The 23,796-nt window shown below is 42.2% G+C and overlaps 1 protein-coding gene across 1 annotated transcript; it reads right to left on the bottom strand.

Moving 5' to 3' along the window:
- Nucleotides 1-10,338: 10,338 nt before the first annotated feature.
- On the bottom strand, nucleotides 10,339-22,046 carry slc17a6b (solute carrier family 17 member 6b). Its single transcript, XM_061067720.1, has 12 exons — nucleotides 21,973-22,046; nucleotides 20,046-20,301; nucleotides 19,019-19,137; nucleotides 16,684-16,798; nucleotides 15,396-15,483; nucleotides 15,205-15,291; nucleotides 14,638-14,780; nucleotides 13,900-14,049; nucleotides 12,907-13,039; nucleotides 12,470-12,580; nucleotides 11,337-11,464; nucleotides 10,339-10,680 (listed from the first exon to the last, which is right to left on the bottom strand). The coding sequence occupies exons 1-12, from the start codon at nucleotides 22,044-22,046 to the stop codon at nucleotides 10,339-10,341; spliced, it is 1,746 nt and encodes a 581-aa protein (XP_060923703.1).
- Nucleotides 22,047-23,796: the final 1,750 nt, after the last annotated feature.

Below are 23,796 nucleotides of genomic sequence, written 5' to 3'. Positions count from 1 at the left end.
ATTCAAGCAGCTCTTATTATGGCAACCGCTGGAAAATCTCTGTGTAATTTCCCTTTATGCAGTGACTGTGTGGTATCTCCACTGTCTAGCATTATTGTATTAGTTCATCCTTTGTAATGCAAAATTAATCGTATTGGTTACGTGTCCGTATAAGGTGATGTTGTTGAAACAAAGACATAATACAAGCTTACATTGGTGGGTGAAAGGTACTGTGCTTCTGGTTGGTCACAGGGGAGACGGAGCTTCACAGCTCATACCACATGGACTATGCCCCGTGGGTCCGTATCTCAGGGACACAGCTCAGAGACAGCACACCAGGCCTCAGGGCTTTCAACCAAGACAACACTGTCTTTAACCTACAGAGAAATACAGTCTCAGGACTGAAGAAACCATTGTTTTTCAGCATCTACATGACAATTACATAATTGAGCCCTACAACGCTTTATCATGCATAATGCGACACATGAATGATGTACAGTAAATGTGACTAATGACACACAGTGGATACTAACAAGTGATTACTTGAGTAGGTACAAAGATCATCAGATATGCTTGTGTGGTTCAGTTAAGGCAAAGCATGAGCTGGTTATGGTTAAGGTTTGGGATAAGGTTTGGTTTAACGTGACCACAATAAATAGAAGTCAGTGCAAAGTCATAAGGATAGCTGTACGTGTGTGTGCATGTGTGTGGGTGCAGTGTGTTAAACCTTCAACCTGAAGTCGAGGAGCAGACTCTGGGTCTGAGCAGACGGACGGGAGACTGACAGATGGACAGAGCGGCCGAGGGGATGAACAGAAATCTTCGCCCTCTGTGGAGCAGTGGATTGACAGGTTCACTGTGTGTTCACATTTCTTGTGTATCAGTGGCCAGGGCGGTGTGAAGGGAACACCATTAGAATCGGCTGGTTTGTTTGGTCCGGAGTGTAGGTGCAGAGTGGAGTCTGAAAATAAAGGTTTGATACATCGATCGTGGCAGATCACTGTCCGCAGAGCCGAAGCCAAATCTGATGGAGTTTGAGTTACAGTGTCCTGCCTCTCTCTCTTTGTGTGTGTGTGTGTGTGTGTGTGTGTGTGTGTGTGTGTGTGTGTGTGTGTGTGTGTGTGTGTGTGTGTGTGTATAATGGTACATGCAGGAGGAAAAAAAAGTTTTCAGAGATGGACAGTGTCCGACCCGTGTGTGACTCATCCGATATATCATTCAGTTGTGGCGTCTCTGCAGTGTCTGAGTCACCATGCAGCAGTGACAGGGCGAGGAGGAGCACATTGGAGGGAGAGGCAGCGGATAACAAAGGCGGCTGATATGATGAAAGAAAGATCATGACATGATCTTATCCTTTTCATCTGTCTCCTCTCCACAGCCTTCACTTTGCTTTCCTTAGACTGACATAATCTAATCTGGCTGAGTTATTGATGTGGTGTCAATCTAGAGCTCAGGAGGTCCCGTGTATGATGTTTAAAACAGAATATCAGGCGTAGATCATGCACAATACTTATAATATATAATATATATATATATATAATATATTGTTGAGGTTTCTGTGGCAAGTCTTATTTTATATATTTCAGAATAATTCTGATTATGTAGAGAAAATGAGACGAATGAATTGTGTGGGACACAAACGTTTCTATAGGGGTTTGATACATAAATGCAGAAAAAAGAAGTTTGCAAGAAGGTCATGTTTTCTTTTTTTTTCTGAGTTTAGGATTATTTACAAATTTATATGGTTTAACATTAGCACATTTTTCCAGTAAGCTCCACTCAAACCTTATAACAAACCATCATAACAATAAAATATGACCAGTCATTGTACCAGTAATGATATAAGTCTACAGGGAGTTGTACTGTTGCTCTATGGTTTCATGTGAAACGTCATGACGACCATTTTTCCATCGTCTTTCCAAAGCAAATGTCATTCATGTTTGTTTATTGTCTGTCCCTTTTCTCCCACACACTCGTCCCAAGGTGTCTGCTCTCGCCAGCTTGCCACTTAAAGGCACACGCATCAATATTTTATCACTGCAACGACACAATACCGAATCCATTAGATGAATGCAAATGATGCTGTTAAGTTCTCATTAAAAATGGCTGCAGGAAGTCAATAACAACGAGTGAAATTAAGAACTGTTTGGATTTTTTTCCCCAAGTGTATGTTATTGGTTACTGCTGCTGATGGGAGATAATTGCCTGCAATTGCAAAGCAATTTTTATCCCTAATGGGTAAATTGCAGGATGTGAAAAGGCGCCTGGTGCTGTGACATTCAAACCAGCAATTACAGTAAATGGTTTTACATGAGATGATAAAAGGCCTGACTTTAAGATTAGAATCGTGTTTTTACCGGGGTTGTCGTTATCTACCGCGGCTGTAGTGTGTTAATTCCTCACAGTCGGCTCTTGTGTGTGTCTCTGTAAAAGCAGAACAAAGGGGCAGACAGAGATAGTGTCGCTCTTGTGTTATCACTCCACTCTGAAACCGCTCTATCAGATGTGTCACATCACTGTGACTAATGAAATCACATGGACAAGTATTGGCCACAGCAGGAAATCAATAAACCTCCAAAGGAAGTGTGTGTCTGTAAGATTGTGTAGTTTACCTCTGCAGTGTGAGTCCGTGTTGAAAAGCAACAATTCTAAATCATGAACAGAATTTGAATGTGCTCATATTAAAACACAACGCTGACTGCATCAAGTTATTATATACCCCCCCCCCTCCCTCCAGTTCCATTAGACATGAAAGCCCTCCCCCCATCTCTCACTTTTTAATGAGATTTGGAGTGTGTGTGTCACCCCACTGTGAAGCCATCAGGCACGAGGACAAAAGGAGGCTCAGGTTTTGGGAAATACCCCCCCACCTCCTCCTAACTAGACACACACACACACACACACACACACACACACTTGCACATCTACTGCTCAGCTCCCATCTGGTGATGGAGCATTAAGTGGCAATGCTGAATAAAGAGCTACTGGCACACAAGCATGCATGTCCATGCACACACACACGCGCGCACACGCACACACACACACACACACACACACACACACACACACACACACACACACACACACACACACACACACACACACACACACACACATACACACACACACACACTTCAGTTCAGGTGCTTTAGCATCCCTCTCTTTCCTCTCCAGGTTTTAATTCTCTATTAAGCATCCTTTTGTACTGAAAATAGTTTTATATCCTTGTCAGCACAGAAGAGAATAATAAAGCAACAGCTTTTGTTTGTGTTAAAGCCTAAATTGAACGAGGACATGATATTAATACAAAAAAATCAGTAAATCAGATTTTCAACCTTCAATTTGAAGTCCTGACATGCACCAAAACAAAGCTTCTCACCGGTTCTTCCTCCAGACATGAATGCTTGCTTAACTCTGAATAATGCAGGAATCTGTGACAGAAGCAGCAGCATCCTGGTTTTATATTTTAAGATGACTGTGACTCTGTAATTCATCCTCCTTGAAATGAAAACTATTTTTGGAATGTCTTTTTCAGTCTGTTGCCTTCGGAAACATTCATTCTGAAATGTCTCGGGCATTGAGGGGGAAGAGAAGGGAAGAGGTAATAACAGAGTAAGAACATTGTGTCTGTCACTGAATGTTCAGATATGTATTATGTAGGAATGTATCTTTGGATCGTACCGTTTCTATTTTTTGTTTGTGTGTGTGTGAGTGAGATATTTCAATGGAGATCTGATAAAGGAGAGTTCCTGACTTCCTAATTTTAGAGTGCCTCACCCCAGAGGCTCCCCCTTGACGAGCCTATGACGCACATCCTGACGAGGTGGCGATTGCGTACGAGGGGAGGAGGAGAGGGAAGGTGAAGGGAGAGGGGGTGCATGAGGAGGTGTGGGGTGTGGGCAGCTAAATATATACCAGCTGTGCTGAAAGTGCTTAAGGCTGGCATGTGCGACCAATCCTGCTTCCTGATGCGTGCAGGAGAAGGACGCTGCTTCTGATCTCCGAGCCAATCAGCACTGATCCAGAGCGTGTTGTGGGCGGTGGGGGGGGGGGTTCGGGTGTTACCTAGCATTCGTGTAGAAGTGCAACATATAGAACATAAAGTGTTGCTTTAACGTTTCGAGGAACTGTATCGGCGTGATGTGTTGTATCTGTGTTTTGCATTTCTGTGTGCAGCTCAGTGAACACGCCCGTGGTCGTGTTACGCAGTGATCCTTCATTCAGCACCATGGACAGCTCACGTGTGCGTGTGTGTGACTCCACAAGAAGCTGCTCAAAGTAAACCTCAAAACAAAGCTGTTTCACTGTCGGCTATTAAAGAGGAATCCACAAAGTTTTAAATTATACATGAGGTTTGAAAAGTGGCAGGTTAATGCAGCCTAAAAGCCTTTTTTGGGGGGCACAATAATTCATTAAAACCGAAAGTAATCTGCATATATCTCAGCCTCAAATCAATATCCTACCTAACAACATAGTTTGTCATCATCCTGCCGACCTGCTCCGAGGTTCCCGGAGGCACATTGTGCAAATCAGGAGCTTATTTATGAGCCACATAGGATCTCAGGGGCCCGAGCACAACATGAGCGCAGCCCCGAGTCATTAAAGAGTGATTTTGGCATCTACTTCCACTCCCCTCACACCCCACCCACTCCCCCCCCCCCTCCCAGGAGGCCGGAGCAGCACCTGCCCCCCACCCACATGTGAACAGACATTTAAGATGCTGAACATATGCGCACGCATTCTCTCAATTTAGCACCCATGCTGTTAGACACACACGCCCACATGTTGTATTTATATATGTGATGCAAATGAAAACATTAAAAGTCAGGGAGAAGTTTAAAAAGCTGTCGGATGACGTCTGTCGGTAAACAGACGTGCATGAGAGCACTGTCAGCGAGGACGATTATTATGTTTTTCTCCTTTTTAGTGGAGAGAAGCTGAGGTAAATTGTGTATAATTGGTAGATTGATGGTCACAGAGGGTTATGGGTCACCTCCCTCACTTGCACCAACACAGGATGACGGTTCTGGCTGGTTGGCTGTGAGAAAATATCATTCAGGGGCGGCTGGTGACACGTTTATTGAGCCTGTCAAATTAACAGAAGCAACGAGCCGAGGTGGGACAAGCGTTGGCAATCACACACGCACACGCACACGCATGAACACACACGCAGACGCACACACGCAGACGGACAGAGGACGGGATACACACAGCATTTATTTTCAACTGATGCAGACGTTGAGATCAGACACTGATCTCTGTGTCACCTTGGGCTTTTCCAGAGACGTCTAGGTTCAAATAGAGTAAGAGAGGAGACGTCTGTTGTATGTGTTAATAATTATAAAGCTGTATTACTATTTTATGTCCTTTTCTGATATGTAATATTTTGTGAAATTTGTCTGTGTGTGCGCCTGTCAATAGTTATTTCAGTTCCAATCCATCATTGCAAGGACATTTTGACGTTGTGAGGACAAGACTGGTCCTCACAAATTGAAACGGTTGTTTGAGGGTTAAGACTGGGTTATAGGGTTAGGGATAGATTTAGGTTTATGTTAGGGTTAGGCATTTAGTTGTGATGCTTAGGGTAAGGGGCTAGGGAATGTATTTTGCCAATGAGGGTTAGGGTGTTTGTGTGTATTGGAGGCTTCTAGTTTCCACATAACTCTGTTGTAAGATGCATACTGGACCATAATTGGTGGCTCCTAAGCTGAACCTAAAATATTATACAGAAAATACTAGTTTATTCATAATATTCAATATTAGAATAAACGGCAGAGTTCAGAATTATTATTGTTATTATTATTTGGGGTTTTACTATAGTTATTGAATGTATTAATTTAAAAGCGGCTCGTATTTACAATATCTATGTAGCTAAAGCATGTTTTGTCCAGGAACTGTTTGGTCGTATCTCCTCCGGTGGTCGTCTTTGAGAACTGTGCGTTGGAGCTTTGTTGTTGGAGGTAGGGGTCGGCTCTTACAATCGAAGTAACACCTCCGAATAGCTCGGTAAGTGCTCCTCCTCCCTCTCATCTCCATTAAGAGGTTAGAACAGTCAATAGGTCCAACCAGACTGACCTCATTGATTTCACCGACAGGGAAGGAGGGCAGCCATTAACTGTACACTTCCTGTGGCCTTGGTAGAGCAGCTGAAACTCTCTCACTGTTGTAAACCCTGTTGTAATGATCCTACACGGATTGTGTGTTGGGACAATTCTTGACATGTGACAGTATATGATAAAGAAACAACCAATCACATCAAACAATGTTACATATGCAGGGTAACATTATTCATGCTCAACTTTGGATATGAATACGGAATCAGACGGAGCCTTCTGTCCGTACTAATTTTATCCGTGTTTGTGTAAGCTAAAGGCTAGTGTATGCTGCCTTTTATGTACAAACAGATTGTTTCGAACAACATAACCGACACTTACCATTCAACTCCATTCATCTTCTATGTTGTCTTGATTACTAGGCAATACATCCACTAGAGGGCAGCACAGAGGCGAGAGTTTCGGTAAAAATTATGTTCTTCTGAAGAAAGAGGCGGAAGTGGCTGTTTGTTTCTGTGCCTGAATAAATAAACTTCATAAAGACCCCTTGAGAACTTCAAGCAAGATGATCGTATGACGCAAAAAAAAAAAAAAAAAAAAAAAATGTTGGACCATTTTCGGGTTAGGTTTAGGGTTAGAGTGATTTTGACAGTTGGTAAGAAACCAAGAAGATGATGATACTTCACCCAGGCACAAACAACCATTTTTCTTCCTCTTTCTTAAAAAGTACATATTTATTACCAGCAACAAGTTGTTTCCTGAAATTCTTGCCTCTGCGCTGCCCTCTAGTGGATGTTTTGTAAAGCAACTATGCCATCATAAATGTAGAAGTATGTGGGCAGTGACGGGAGGCATCGTTTCAAAGAGACGTGTCTTTTTCTACATAAAAGCAGCATACATGTTCCTTCATACAAAACCCTGTGATGAGAAACAAAGCATTTATGTGAACATTAATATAACAGTGGACTAAGTGAATAAAATAAACCCTTTAAAACGACCAGTAGGGGTTCACAGAATGAAATCATTGACAATATATAGATAGAGTGTTTCTGCTGCCTCACATGAATCAATTATTAATGCAGTTTTAACATAACCTTTTGTTCAGCAAAATATACAGCATAAAATGGGAAGTGTAGTAATATTCAAGTCTTGACTTTTGCCATTATAGGTTCTCATTTGTTGCCACTATACAAATACTCCGGACACAGAATTTGGTTTTGTTTTAGTTTTTTATCAAAAATGGATATAGAGTATTTCATTTTGACATCAACAAACCTCTCAATTTACACAGCAACAGAAGCCATAGAATCACACTGGAACTTCAGAGGCACAAAAACAGGAAACTCTTAAACTACTTCAGGTTGCACATTTGTCATTTTTGAAAATGAAGAATCGCTTGGTTAGTTTTCATCCTCAATGTCAATGAATATGGTGACAATGAAATCAGGGCTGTACAGGAGGGAGCAAAGGGGGATGGAGCTCCAGCCACTGAATGGAAACATTAATCAAAGTAAAACCTGAGGAAATAGAGAGAGATAGAGCGAAAGAGAGAGAATAAGAGGGAGAGAGAGAGAGAGAGAGAGAGAGAGAGAGAGAGAGAGAGAGAGAGAGAGAGAAACAACAGCACATGTGGATCACACAAAAACAGAAACATGAAGAGTTCGAGCGTCCGTCTCTCAGACAGAGCTCGTTTTATCATTCTCATCTGGTGAGCAGCCCCGTCACAAACTCTCTTCACCCTCTCGTGGTCAAAGAGCTTTGACTCGGGCTCTATTACTATATTTTCATACCCACAGTATATTTACTTTTTTTTTTCACAAGTGTTCATTTTTCTACATTTGTTATCACAAAAAGCACGACTGTTAAACAAATGCATAAAAAACAGTTACATGACTGTTCATGACCAGAACTGTTACTATGAATTTATTGCTTTGTACACTGAGTTATGTTTGGTGCCACCTGCACACCAGGGGTTCACGTGGTGAAGACCCTCACTGCTGGGGGTCTGTTCTCCCTTAGAAATGTTTTGACGTCCAGCTAAAACCCGGCCCTGCTCTTCACCTTTGGTTAATTGTGCAAAGAAATTGAAGCATCAGTAACAGTTTCTGAGACACAAGACAAAGAAGTTTGAACGAAAAAGGGAAACAAAACAAAACCAGAAAGGACAGACAACAAATTTCACTTTGTTCCATGCATAAATACACATCCACACACATCTATATTGTGAAGTGCATACTTCAGGTCTCCACAGACAAGTGACAAATTAAACTAAGTTGGTCCCTTCAGACCGGGTCAGTCAGTGTAAGTGCAGAACGAGGACGGAGCCTGATCCCGAGGACCTGGTGTGTTCACTTGTTCTTATTCTGGAGCGAATGATAAACAGGTCATTACATTATACATTAATCACAAAATGTTTTATATGACTACCATTCTCTGACCTTTATCCAAATTGCACATATATGTGATTGCCTCTCAAGCAGTGTACTATATATTACTGTAAATAGATATATCTTCCTTTGTTGAATTTAATTTGAAGTATAGATAAATACTTTTGTTTGGGACTGTCCAGTTTAACTTGAGCTTTAAAAGCCCTGAAAACATATTTTCTCAATCGTCAGTGGGCTCTTCCATGAAATCTGCTTATCAACCATTCAAGTGTGAAAAATGGTTTATTCATTATTGTGGCCTTCTAAGGTGGAAACAGGTGCATATATATATATTTCTGAGCTAAATTCAACATTTAAATGAGATTCTGATGATTGTCAAAGTTTTGTTTTGTTTCTGTCAGCCGAACAAAGTCTGAATGACACAGTCTTGTTTGGTCTGATGCTGAATTAGACTCTGGGGCTTTCGGTGGAGACATCTAGTCCAAGGCTCTGTCTTCAGCTCACTGTAAACTCTTTACAATCCGACCTGTTTCTTTGAAGAAACATTTCTGCTGCTTTTTTGTAGGTGTTTTAGGTCCAAACAACATTTTGGCTAATTGATCATTTTGGTCAATGTGTTCAGCCTCTTTTGCTTTGAACACCGGCAACCAACGCCTTCTCATAAGGTATTGGTCAAACTAGAACCAAAATGTTTCAGTCCCACAGATTTCCCCCTTTTATATTGAAGTTATTGAGAAATTCTTTGTTTTCAGGGGCTTTAAAATGTGCATTACACATAACTCACCTATTCATTTGATCATGTAAATATCTATTTTATAAATATTTTTCTCTTTCATTAAACGTAAGATTTGCTGTTTTAATATATGAAGACTCTCATACAGATTTTTGCTAGTCTGTACTTTCCATTGCACCAACTTTCCATAAGGTCGTGTCTGACCATGAATCTCTTAATGTCTAAATTGAATCTATAAACGTTTATACATCTACTCTGCGCACTGCTAGTTATCTCTGAAATATATGTTTTTATTTAAAACTATGTTTCCACAATGCATTGGTACAGTTTTAGGCTTTGAGAGTAATGTGGATCACGATAAGGAGAATGGCTTTACTCCTGCACTACACTGCTGAGATGTGTCGGGTCGCAATTGGTAAAACAAAACCAAAAAGCTCAAACAGCAGAGTCACATAAACGGGTCACATGTAGCAAACAAAGAAATTTTTTTACCTTTTGTATGCAAGTGTAACCAAACGGTCTGTACGAATCATCACGCCACACGTCAAATCTTTACAGCATGTCAAGGACTTAGAGTTACACACACACACACACACACAGACAGAAGCCGTGGATGAGGAAATAAAAAAATCATGTTGTGCATTAAAAAAGTCACACTACTCTGAGTGCATTCAGGAAACACACAGTACAATCTATACCAACAGAGTGTCTAGCTTCTGTTTACATTGCTGTGCAGTGACATATCTATACACTGTAATGGCTGGCTTGTAGAACATTGTACTGTAACAGGTAATTTGATAATTGAGGGTTCGGTTCTGATCGGCAGCTTCTACCTAACCCTACAGGCTCCAGTGCTGTCAGGAAGCCTCCGCTAATGGGATGGAAATGGTCACGTTTACATACAGTTGCACTCCAAATGAATATATTTATCATCAATATGCATAATATTACATTTACAGACTGCCAATTTGATATGTGTGACACCTCTATTAATCAAATATCCTTATATTTTCTATGTGCTTTAGTAATCTTGACATTAAGTTCGTCATTTTTTAGATTTCTTTATTTAGAATTTGTGCAAACCATAGCCTACAATGATGGATTGTAGTTTCTTGATATTTTTATGACTAAGCTGACGCACACTCAGGAAAATAAGTACTTTAGTGTGGATGAATGTGTGTTTGGTCTAAGAGTAGCCCTCATCCTTCCTGTATCCGTAGCCCCCTGCTTGTGCTTCCTCTTGGACGTACTCCTCCGTCTTCTCCCAGCCGGCGGCCCAGCCTCCGTTCACCTGAGTGGTCGCGCCGTACGTCTTAGCCTGACCTCCGAAAGCACCGTAGCTCTGAGTGATGTCGCCCGTTTCCTCTGCCAGCTCGTCCTCATCGATGAAGCCACACTTCTCCTCGCTGGTCAGCTCAGGGTCGGCCCACGGTTGTTTTTCTCCCGAAGCAAAGAGCCCGTAGAAGATAACGCCCCCATAATGAACCATGGAGGCGATCAGGAACACGGACTGCCATTCTTCTCGAGTCTAAAGAGGAAAGAACCACAAAACCCAAGAAAAATGACTAAAATTATAGATAAAGCTCTACTAATAATGCAGCTAAAAACAGTTCACATCTTATTCCAATTTTTTTTATTTGTTTAGTGTTCATTTGTTAGAGTGGTGCAACCTCTAAGATTGCCATCTAGTTTTCATCCCCGTCATCATTTTCATCACTAAACCTAATAAGTCTCTTTGTTGATTTGTCAGCAAGATTAAGCAGAAACTACTGAGGACATTTTCAGTTTGTTATATTTCACTTTTACCAATTATCCAGAGAATAATTCATGGATGAAAACAATCTGGCACATTAAGGGGATTCGTATCTATGAGTAGATGTAGTTCGAGTGAATGTTAGAGGACCTTGGTGACCGACTGAGCAGTTTCCATAAGGGACAATTATAACTTAAATATTATTATTATTATTAATAATAATAGTAGTAGTAGTAGTAGTAGTAGTAGTATAATAAGTAGAATCTGGTTACAGTTCCATACATTCTAGGGGCTTATAAATCCTGAATTCAATGTTTACTTTATAGTGCTAAAAAAGTCCTTAAAATAAAGTGATGGCTCTTTATTTAGATCTCCTATAAGACGAAGAGAGGATCTTTATTTTTACAGTGTTTTGTGCATCGAGCCCTTACCTTGTTCTTCGTCATAGTACCAACGATCAGTGGACACACCATCCCGGACAGGGTACCCACACCGTTAGAAATGCCCATTAGGATGCTGGCATAACGTGGAGCGATATCCAGGTGATTGACGTTAAACCCTGACGGAGTAAAAACACATTTATAATGAAAATATTGTCGATAGATTGTACCTTGGGCATGATGGAAACTCGACTAGACTTATTTTACAGTGTGACCATTTGTAGCAAGTAATGAAAGCAGCAGATTCAGGACACAGTTGTAAATAAAAGCAGCACAAACGACGACTAGGTGTAGCAGCCATAGGCGGCAGCTCGCCACACGTCCTCCTCCTCCCCCACCCTGGCTGGCTGAATGAATATGTGTCCTCGCCGAACTGCTGGCTGACTGGCAAATCCCGCGGGACAGCTAGCACTGAATTATTTAACACTCCAGGAGAAAGCTCAAGAACAACAGGGAGGAAACTGATTTGACTCTCTGTCACAGACCTCTGCATCCGCTGCATAAACACAGCAGATCGGTTGAATGAGCGGCTGAAGAAAATCGCAAGATTAATTTGGCACTGAGGTGAAAATGTTTACAAATATGTTAATATCTTCAATCTGATTGATAAAGACGTCACACTCGTTTAGATCAAGCCCAGTGCCGGTGTTATTTGAACGTTTTAAGTACGACATGCATCTATAACATCAGACGTATTTGATAAGTCATATCAAATAACTGCAAGCACACCCACTGCTTGCTCGGAGGGTTAACGAACAGTGTTAACATTTCATCTTTGTTTTATAATGCCCATATGTCCTATCGCTGCCTGTCAAAGAGTCAGACAATATTAATATTATAAAAACAGGACATTTAGGCTAAAAACCTGGTGTAAACGATGCCGTTTCGAGTCAAATTTGAATGTCGGGACTTGTGGACACTTAGCTGACACCACAGGAGCAGTATGGAGGCATGTTCTGTTGTTTTTTATGTTTGAAGAATAAAAGAGACTCCAAAAGTGTTTTGTGGACTCAAGCATTTCGCCCAACTATCAATCAGCATAGTGGTGAGTAGTTGTGAGTGGATGATTGAATATTAATTTTCGGGTTATTCTGGATGAGAAAGTGTGTTTTAATTATACTAACCTGATATAGCAAATCCACTGAATCCCACTGCAAGCACCAGGAAGGAGATGGCCACCCCTTTGCTGTGGGAATATCCCACTACTAGCAGCAATGTGGCCTCCATGCCAAATCCTAACAGAGGGAGACAGCAGGTCACACACACACAGACACACACAAAGCCCACGGGCTGTTGGTCATTGCTGTGCCAATTGAATTAACCATCATACACGGTCTGCACTCAATTACATAAGCGATAGATATAAAATCAATGCAGAGTCCCTATCAATTGTTCTACTTGTGTGCAACAACTGAACAGATAGATTTAAACAAAAAACACACAAAAATCTGGCAGCACAGAAAAAAGGCCAGTATGGATCTGACACCATGAAGATCACACCCTGTAGCAGCAGAGAGAAGGTGTTGAAAAAAACAACTCGTCCTCGGCTCAGACTTCTCACCTCCACAGTTCATGATTTTCCTGACGGTGGTGGTTGTCAGGATGTTCTTTGCACGCAGGTAGTCGGCCAGCTGGCCTCCGATGGGAACAATGATGGTCATCACCAAATGGGGAAGAGCAGACAACATGCCCACCTGCAAACACACACACAAAATCTATTTTCAGGAAGCGCACAAACTTTGTTTCAGACTACAGATGCTGCCTGTTTCATATTATTATTATCGTGATTGTTAAAGGTCGTAACAAACCCCAACCCTTTCATATCAGCTCCTTGGTCTTCAATATAGACCAATAAGCTAACCCCCTAACCCTATAATGACATCAGTGATAAAGGCTGTAGAAACCTTCCCTCATTCATCCATTAATTTATTCTGTATCGAGCAGTAAATGCTGTTTTTGTGTCATCATTGACCTCCACATGTCGTCCTTCCTGTGTGAGACTGTTGGCTGAACTAAGCGTGCATGCCTCAGTCACGTCCTTTGTTCTATTGTGAGAATATTTGAAGGCATCGTGAACAACATTAAACAGACATGTTACCGTTCGAGGTGTTTGTTCTATCGATAGCACAGAGTTCACTTGCACCTCATATTATTTTATTCACATGCTATGTCATTATTAAGGCTTATTTAAAACTCAACATTATACGTGAATACGGAATAAGGGGGCATTCATTTTGTCCATAATTCTTCTGAAATCTTACAGATTCGTAGTCTTTAATCTTTCTAGTATGTTACAGGAAACACGATCTGTTAAAAACAACCTTCCATGTCCTCGATGAACCGACTCCAATTCGTTATGTAACATATCAGCTGATGAGAAAGAACCTCAGGCCACCAGTTGCACTGACATCGATTTTGGTTAGTGTCACATGCTCGGCCCTAAAACATTACTCTATTGCTTTTGTCGGCACCATATGAATCTATGTTTAATGGATCACACAGTTTATGCTCCATGATCACGTCACTTGTCCACTGACTTGTGACACATTCTCACCTTGCTTATCTCAAAGCCAAACACTTCCTCAAAGTAGGCAGGTTGGCTGATCAGCAGCAGGTAAAAGGTCCAGCTCCTGCAGAAGTTGGCCACAATGATTGCATAGACAGGCATTGAGGTGAAGAACTTCTTCCAGGGGGTTTTGAATTTCTGGAACAAACAATCAAAGAATTTTATTCGACAAATACCTTCACAATACCTGTGTCTAAAAAAGACAGAAGGTAAATGACTGATGGGAGTGAGACTTGGTGCAGTGTTGTTGCTTCTAGTTTCCTTTACAACAGACAGGATCTGTCCAAAGTCCAGAGCTGTATCCCTATTGAGGAGTTCGGATATGTTGGGACAAGAAGGATCCCGCAGGTGGATCCTTCTTGGCCCAACCTATCCTAGGATTCATTGCGCTTTGGTGACAAACACATTTTCAAAGAGACATTGGCGGTGGCAAGCGATGCTTATACTTTTAAATGTATGAGGCTTCAACTCATCCAAGCAGCTGACAGTATAACACGTCAAAAAAAAACAAGGGGCATTAAAACTAGTCGTCTCCAACTGCAGCTCTGTTTCTAGGTAGAACAAGCTGATGCTGTGATCATGGAAATCCTCACATTTCATTTTGGCCTTCGCAGCCAATGAAAGCCGCCTCCTTCATGGGCCATATAGAACACCTCCCCCGAAGGAAGCGGCCCCTGAATTGGGATACAGCTCAGATGTGCTCTGGTGTGGAAGGTGTGCCCTCACCTCAGAAGGACCCGCGAGCCTGGCACTTTCTCCAATGCTCTCCTCAATGTAGATGCGTTCCTCATCAGTGATGGTGGGATGTTCAGCAGGGCTCTCGTAAGACACAAGGATCCAGAACATGTACCAGAAGATGCCAAAGCATCCTGCATATCACAGACAGAATACAGGTCCGAATGAAGACAATTATACAGAAGAGGTATTGCAGCTAGTTTTGACCTCATCAATAAGAACACATAGTTTGATCTTTGCAAAAGGCCTGAGAGAATAAAAGCCAGACAGGGAAGCTAAATTTCAGTCCACAGAGAAGGATTGCTGGTTATTTATTGACACACCAAAACATTGGGGGTAAGGGGGGTGTGGGGGTTGTGGGGGGCGGTAGATCAATATACAGTCTGCCTGAATAAATCCATTTGACTTTCACTGGACTCTCACTGTCAAATCAGAGCTTGAAAACGCTTTACTCAATATTCGTCGACATACATGTGGATCCAAGAGACCACTTTTGCAAAGGGGGATCACACTTTTGGACCCCACTGTCACATGCAAACCCTTATTTATTAATCTTACCATAGACATAGAAGACTGAGGACCAGCCAGAATACTGAACCAGGATCCCGGCCAGAGGCATCGCTATCACAGCTCCAGCATAAGAGCCTGAGACAGGAGAGGAGGGAATCAAACGTTTTAGCCGATGTAGTAACTTTCAAAACACCAATTCTGAAATGTAAAAATACAAATAGTAGAAACTGGGTATTTACCACAGAATGATAGGGTGGCCAGACGACTCCTCTCCAGGGGAGGAGCCCACTTACTCCAGATGCCATGACAGGCCGGGTAGGTCACTCCCTAACCACATGAACAACAGTCAAGGTCAATGCATGGTGGAGAAATACATGAAAAAGATTAGCATGAGAACACCATATCCTTTGGCCTGCTACTTTGAACACATCATAACACAAACAGTATGTTGGTTTGAGTGGATTATGCTCTGTGTTCAAATTAACCAGAGCAATGTGTTAAAAAACATTTCTAGGTTTATACAAGGAATAAACGAGGCCACATGTGTTCCCTTTGTTGATTGGATTGTCCGAGTAAATAACGGCCTCAAAATACCCGTAAGAACTAACAATATTAACATTTTCACCCCCGTGATTAACATGAACAAATTGCACGGCTCCGTGAGCAAAGACGAGCTGACGAGCTGTTCGTGGAGCCGAGCAGCTCTGCAGCCATTAAATGTTCATCAGTCACTAATTTGAACAAACGGCGCTGATTTAAAATCTGCATTGACTTTCATTAGAGAGCTCCAGTCTGTGAGAGATAACATGTTGGATTGTACCATTAGATTATTCCACACAGTATTCATCAAAAACTATAATTTATTCTTCTTTAAAATGGGTTGCAACATGTTATATTTTTATATATGTAGGTAATATGTTATATTTTTAAAGCTGTGATACAATTTGTTTAAAAATCATGGAAATAAGAAGGGATGTCCTCACTCAGACATTTTCTTGAAGACATATCCTCCAAATAATGCCCACCAACAAGCTTTATTTCTGATCTTTGTATTTCTAAATGTTGTAATATCAGTGTCGGTGCAGATTCCATCAATGTGTCAGGACTTGTTAAACAGCAGAGAGACATCTGGGTGTCGTGTTCCACTACGAAGCCAGAGGATTGATGTGCTTTAGCCCATCAGGATTTTCCTTTTCATCCATCTGAGCTCTTGGATACGCACTCGTGTGTCCAGGATACAAATTGAGACCGTAAAGAATGAGCTGGACACTCCCACAAACACATAGTGAACTGGATCAATACAGCAGCTCTCATATTTCCTCTGGCTGAACATCCTGTGTCTCGGTCTTCCCTTTGTGTTCTTGTTGAGTGAAATCTGCAGGAAGTCCCTTTCAGTGTATCTTCTCTAGCTATTCATAGCCATTTTAATAGAATCTCACATCAAAAACATGGAGCCCTTTGGTTCTGTTGATGGTTGATGGTTTTTTATAAAACAGATTCACAAATGTCTCACAAACGGTCTCTTACCTCCACCAGCCCTTGTAATATCCTGACAAAAATGACACAGCCATAGTGGCATCGTGCGGCCGAGGGAATGAACATGTTGAGGATGGAGGTCAGAACGATGGCCGCACCAAATACCCTGAAAAGGATAAGATACATTTTGAACACAGCATTTTAAATTTAGCACCTCCATTGTTTATACATTTTTAGCTCTGTCTTTTCGTTGCAAATAAAATTGCACTGTATCACATTAGATGTAACATACGCTCTTGTTTTTATAATTAAGGAAAATATTCAAAGGCTATTGGCCTTATGGTTTTTCTAATTGCACGTACACAGCTTAAATACCCATTGGGGGAAAATAACCAATTACATTTATTCAAGTACTCTATGATACTTAATTACATTTACTATACTTTACTATACTAACTATAGGTAAATAGTTTTATGCCTTCCAATCCATACCACCCAATTTATTCATGGGGAAATACTATTTTCTCCAACAATATTATTTGACAGCATTACTAGTTAAGGTTAAACAAAAAATATAAAGAAGTGATATTATAGGATGGATTATTAAAGATTAAGATCCCCAGCAGATATCATTAGCTTTTGATGCTTTAAGTAAATTTCGAAGCGTAGATATTTGTAGGGCATTTTGTACACTGTGATTTCATTGCATCTCATTTCTTCCTCCGTCACTGAAAACCTTAGTGAAGCTTATCCAGTCCCATTTTTTACATTTAGAGCCATTATAACGTGTCATCTTTGTATTTAAACTCCTTTTCGAAAATAAGGCAAATGAATCACATTTCAAACATCTCACGGAGCATTATTATAAAGTGCGCGTATTGACGCAGCTCTGCTCTGATTGGCTCTGCATCATTCACACTCTTCTGACGTTGCAAAAAGAATAAACGCTTAAGCAGAAACACCCCGACAAAGCTTATCTCATCGCCTAGCAACCGTTTTTTTTTGCTGGTTACAAATTCATAAAAAGCGTGGTGTTGAAAAGAGGTTTTCTACAGTGACTTCATTTATTTATTTTGTTAACTAAGCTAAATAAGGATCCATGGAGGTTGTTGTTAAAAATCTCACATAACGATCTCATTCTGTCGGCAGAATTGTCTTTTTATTTATTAAAGGTTGATAATAAAGTCCATTTTTTATTTTCTTATATATATAATGAGGGAGCAGCAGGGGAGGGGGGGGGGGAGGGGGGGGTGACACCAGGGGGACCAGTCACGCAGCTGCTTCTCATTTCTGTCACGTCTCTCCCGCCCCTGCACGCGGGGGGGGGGGGGGGGGGGGCGAGCCCTAATCCGGTTGAGGAGACTGTTGGGCACGAGACCAATTGATTCATTACAGCCTCATGTCAATCCGAGGCACGAGGAGCAGACCAGGACTATAATACTAATAATAACAGGTTATATAGGCCTCTATAGATGTTTCACTGTCTACTTTGGCTGCGCGTTTTAATGAATAATATGATTGGTTAATATTTTTTCGTTTTAATTTCATAAACCTTATTTTTTGTAGCGTGATTGAGATTTGGGCCTCTGTTCTTGTGATATAAGCAGAATCACATTTGCCTTTAGAGATGATTTTGTTAAGGATTAAATGAGCAATAATATTCTCTGTGTCATCATTCAATCTGTAAAGTCGAGTTAATATTATAGTTACTGTCTGTGTAATATAGGCCTAACGTAATTATAATGACTTTATGTGTTGGCAATGCTCGTGTGAATAAAAGCCTTTGGCGACAGATCAGGGTCTGGTGCTCTCCAGGCCCCGGGAGAGCGACAGATTAGGCCCGGATCCCCCCAGGGAGCTCATTAACAGGTGGCAGCAAGCCCTGACACCGAGAGCAGCAGAGCAGCCCGGCGTCTGCAGCCCGGCGTCTGCAGCCCGGCGTCTGTATCTCCCGGTGTCTGCAGCCCGGCGTCTGCAGCCCGGTGTCTGCAGCCCGGCGTCTGCATCTCCCGGTGTCTGCAGCCCGGTGTCTGCTCCCTGCAGCTCTGCATCTCCTCGGAGCAGCTGACTGCCTGGAGCCTAATGCACTACTCGTCCCATTCAGAATCCAGACAATGAATCATACCAGTTATTTTAGGTCTTGTCTTGTCTATATTTGATATTTTTGCTTCAACGAAATAATTCCCGTCCACATGTGTTCATTTTCGTTCCCTTTCTATTTTATCTACTGGAAAATAAAGAAATAGGTCGTGGTATAATGAGAGTGACGGAGGAAGGAATAAAGCCAACTCTTCAGGGATTTGGTTAAACAGGCCTAGAAACCCCAGCTCCTCCTCTGGCTGTAACCACCGGGCTGAGCGCTGTGTTTGGATCCGTGCTGACTCACCTGTTTGCCGCCAGCCTGGAGGAGATGTATCCTCCCGGGATTTGGGTCACGATGTAGCCCCAGAAAAAAGATCCGTGAATCAACCCCACGGTCTCCGGGTCCCAGTTGAACTTGGCTTTCTGGTGGATGGTATGGGAAGAAAACGCTTTACATTACACTGGCGAGGAGTGCATGTATTTATTTTTCTGTCATGTGAGAAATAAACGAAGAGAGGGATTTATCTGAGGGAAGGCCTGAGTTTAATGTTCAAGGCCTGTCACGATTTATTTCGATCAGATGTCATTGATCTGATCAGTGGGAGGATTCATGTGTTCGGATATTTCAAATATAAACCACTGAGAATCTGTGTGAGCAAGATAGGTGATCATTGTGGATTTATTCATAAAAATTAAAACATAAGCTAAATATATTCATTCATTTTACTGAAATATATGTATACACATATTTTATAATTGATTCACATATTTAGACGTTCTTTTTAAACATATGTGTATGTGTGCGCAGGTGTGTCCTCATGAAACTTCCACTAAAAAAATCTGTTTTGTAATAATGTCGCTGTTCTTTGTGTTTCTACATGATTTTGGCCACACACACGATACAATGATGCATTTGGTTTGAATAATAACACGATTCATCACTGAAATAATAAGCTGACATTATACAACAGGATCACATGGTGCATTAACCACCTGGCCGTGTTTTAAAGACGTAGAGGCCTATTTAGAGTGAAGCAACCTCACTTATATCCTCCTAAATATTATAGATCTCATAGATAGGTGTACTTTATTGATACCAGATCGGGATAATGACTGATCATTTACATCGTGATTATTGTGGGTGATTTAAAATGAAAGATACATAATTTATGGTTTAAATTGGCAGCAGGCCTTTTTTAAATCCCATTTCTTTTCCATTTCTTGTTAAATACGATTAAAATGTCTGTTTGTAGATGTGCAGTTTATTGTTTTGATGATTTCTTGTGTTTTGTGGACGTGTAGAGGTCCCTGGAGCCGGTCGCCATGCACACCTCTGTGATGATGATCTTGCCGTTCTCGTGGATGGTGCTGTTGTTGACCATGCCCACGATGGCCACGCCCAGGTTGCAGCGGATGCCGAAGGAGATGCAGAAGCCGAGGCCGCTCATGATGGCGATGATGTAGCGCTGGGGCAGACCGAAGCACTTGCAGTCGCACAGCGGGGGCTTCTTCACCGCGGCCTCCCGGGGCCGCCCGTCCTCCGTCAGCTCGATCACCTCCCCGGTCTTCTGCCTCCTCTCGATCACCCTGCGAGGACAAGACACAAGTCCACTGAGTCCCCACGTCCAGTGAGAGGGGGGTGCTCACAGAGTGATGGTATAATCTCTCCTGTAGTGGATTTATTTCTACAGAAGGAGGCCCATTTCTTTATTTCCTCAATGCATGAATATTTTATTATAGGGCTGGAGGTTAGAAGGTTTGTTGTGTGTGTTTTTTCATTCCAAGATGTTGCAGAATCACCACAATCATGCACAGCACGTGTGTGCATGTGTGTGTGTATGTGTGTATGTGTGTGTGGGTGTGTGTGTGTGTGTGAGAGGCCTTTCTTACACTGAGGAATCTCAAGATCCATCCCATCTATTATTTACAGAGACACGAGCATGATATTTCAAACCGAACGAGTCCATATCTATTGCAGTTTAATAAAACAACAGGACGAGGATCCAAACAAACAAACAAACAAACGAACACGCATCGCATGTGTTTAAAGCTGGAAACAGCCGCGTGTGTGTGTGTCTGTACCGCATTGCAGCAGCAGCTCCTCTCACTTCTCACACTGATTAGCATTCACGGGGCCGAGCCTTCAGACAGCGAGGCTGCACGACCGTGGGCATTCCTCAAAATCACCCCCCCCCCCCACACACACACACACACACGCCACAGACACACCACCACACACACACACCTGCCCACCCTCACCCCACCTCCTCCCACCACCTTCAGGAGAAAGTCACATTTAGTCTCCACGCGTCCAGATGTACAAAACGACCAGAAAAATCGAAATATTTAAATGCACATGTCTGTAACGGGATGACAATTTTTAGTTCTTCCAGTCGAGTAACACGCAGATAGATGCAGGAGCTGCTGTCAAATCAAAAGTCCCGATTTTTTTTTGTTTTTAAATATCGTTGTAGAATAACGGCAATTTACTGGAAATCTCATGCAAATGTGGCCTGATCCTCTTTCAAACCAGATGTTCTGTATTTCTAGCGCAGATGCAGGAATGTCCTCGTTCTGTCTGAACGAGGGAAGACACATCCTCATGGGACCAAGACTAAATATAGCAGGGAGAATTTGTTTTATTCATTCGGCCTCAGATGGAAAAAACTACCGAGAATCTCCAGATGAAAGAGAATCCAGATGTTGGATGTCGTGTCATTGAACGGGGGGCGGTGCGTTTACTATCAGTGTTAGTGTTGCGTCAGAGGGCTTTGGAAAATAATATGATTGTGTTATGAATTCTGAATGAAGAGAAACAATCTGCAGTATATTTATTAAATCGTGCGCGGCCTTCACGTCCCGTAACCTGTCTGTTAATGAGATTCACACGCAGGCCATCATCATCATCATCATCATCATCATCATCATCATCATCATCATCATCATCATCATCATCATCATCATCATCATCATCATCATCCGGTGGCATGTCGGTTCATCCCAACCCACAGCCATCACCACACACACGCACGCACAGGTACACACAGGTACACACGCACACGCACGCACGCCCACACACGCACACCCCTGATTACATAATTTCTCCTCTCACTTCCAGAGGCGTGACCACAGATGTGAGTTGTAGAAAGTGTGAGGCCCGCGGACCCACACCTCAGGTGCAGCTCGAATCCAAGTCATCAAATCAGGCAACTCACATGATTAATAACAGTATTAATACATAAAATGTCCGGTCCTTACTTGTACATTTGGCCCAGGGTCTTTCCCGCGAATTCCTTCACCCCCGTCACAGCTCTCATCTTCACGGACTCCATATCCAGATCACTGTGTATGTGAGGCCTGAATCTTCTCTGTGCGGATTCTACTGCTCGCTCGTCATGTTACGACTCCAGGACGCAGCGGCGACAAAACAACAGCAGGCCAAGTTGCGCTGGACGCGAGGAAGGCGACGATCCGGAGGGCGAGTTGAGTTCTCACAGAGAAAAGTGGCGAAGCGAGAGGACAAATAAAAACATGCGTGCACGCGAATCAAACGAGCCGTGCGCGTCCTCCAGCCATCAGCTCGTCCCCTGCAGCCGGGGGAGGAACAGCAGGAACAGCAGCAGCCGCGCACGGTGCCATCACCGGGAACACGCACGGGGAGTGGAGGTGGTGGGATCACGCCTTCGAAGGATGGGGAGGAAATTAAAATAAAAAGGAGGGAGAGAGAGAGGGATGGAGCAGGTGGATGGACAGATTCAAAAAGAAAGGAGAGAAGTTGAGGAGGCAGCCGCGCGTGCTGGAGGCGACTCAGGGAGGAAGTGAGGCTGGCTCGTGCGTCCCGGGGTGCGCGCGGCTCCGTCTGACGTCGCGTTCAGCACCGAGGTCAGCGGCGGAAGCTCCGCGTGCAGACACATCTGGACAGATGCTCGGCCGGTGCGAGCGGAGGCCACATGTGTGAGCCTGAAACACCCGGGCTGTAACAAGAGGAGGGTTGTTCTGAGGGAATTCATAGAAAGGGAAAGGCTGATGTGTGCATGTGTGTGTGTGTGTGTGTGTGTATGTGTTAATTCCATCCGATCATTATCGCAATGATGCAACTTCAAATAATAACACAACCCGATTTCGTTCATTTTTCATTCTGCGTATTTATGTTTAAAATGTATACAAAAATAAAATAAAACTAAGACAGTAACCTGATATATGAAAGCTGCAGCTCTCTGGAGGGCGGTGCCATGGAAACCAAATGAGCGGGAGAGGAACCCCCTCCACACCCACCCAACAGGCTCCTCTCCTCACATCCATCAATAATTTAAGCATCTCCACATACTTCCTTCCCCCTGACAACCACATCTTCTCACAGAGGCATGAATACGAAATCTGGATTCAACAAAAAAATATATACATTCTTCTAAAAGGGTTTCATTATCTGGAGGCCTCATTGTTCTCTTGCAATTTGGCCAAATAATAGAAATACAAATGCTGCCTACTGGTAATGCATGTGAAAATAGCAACAACAATAATGCTTAAAATAATAACAACAAATATTAATGTTAGTTATAAGTATAATTAAAAACTGTGACTAAGGGATTAAACAAATGACAGATAAAAGCGACCTGGGCCTTTCCCTCCATTTGTGGGTATTGCCTGCCACCTGGTGGCCATACAAGACACTATCTTACACAAATGTAAATTCAAGCCTTAAACATATATTCTTTCTTATTTATTTCTTCTTTTTTATTTGATGATTGTTGGATCTTCTGTATAAATATGTTTTCTTTATCTTCATATGCATTTTGCTGGATCTTGATCAATGCAGCTGTTATTTCTTAAAAGTTTAAAGCCCCCCTCCCCCCAAAAGTCAACTGTGTTTTGTTTGTTGATATCTTACTGTGACCTTTGACCTTCACTGTGCACCAAAGTTTTGGCAGACTTGGACTATATTTGTTTAACATTAATCTGTTGAAGCAGTGAAGTCTCTCTGTTCAGTTGAGTTTGAGATGACGAATCAGAAACGATTTTATAAGTTTTGTAACCAATCTTGGCCAGTAAAACTTATGGAACAAAAATGTTTAGAAATGTATT

This window comes from Limanda limanda, chromosome 3, assembly GCF_963576545.1.
Source record: "Limanda limanda chromosome 3, fLimLim1.1, whole genome shotgun sequence".
Taxonomy (NCBI): domain Eukaryota; kingdom Metazoa; phylum Chordata; class Actinopteri; order Pleuronectiformes; family Pleuronectidae; genus Limanda; species Limanda limanda.
This window is presented reverse-complemented; position numbering and strand designations above follow the sequence as displayed.

Bases quoted from the DNA above. Each gene is read 5' to 3' on its own strand.
- slc17a6b (XM_061067720.1), bottom strand. From the start codon at position 22,046: ATGGAGTCCGTGAAGATGAGAGCTGTGACGGGGGTGAAGGAATTCGCG. The intron at 15,484-16,683 runs GTAAGAGACCGT...TCATGTGGTTAG, and splicing joins TATTACAAGGGCTGGTGGAG to GGAGTGACCTACCCGGCCTG. The intron at 12,581-12,906 runs GTGAGAAGTCTG...TCCCTCTGTTAG, and splicing joins GAAAATCATGAACTGTGGAG to GATTTGGCATGGAGGCCACA.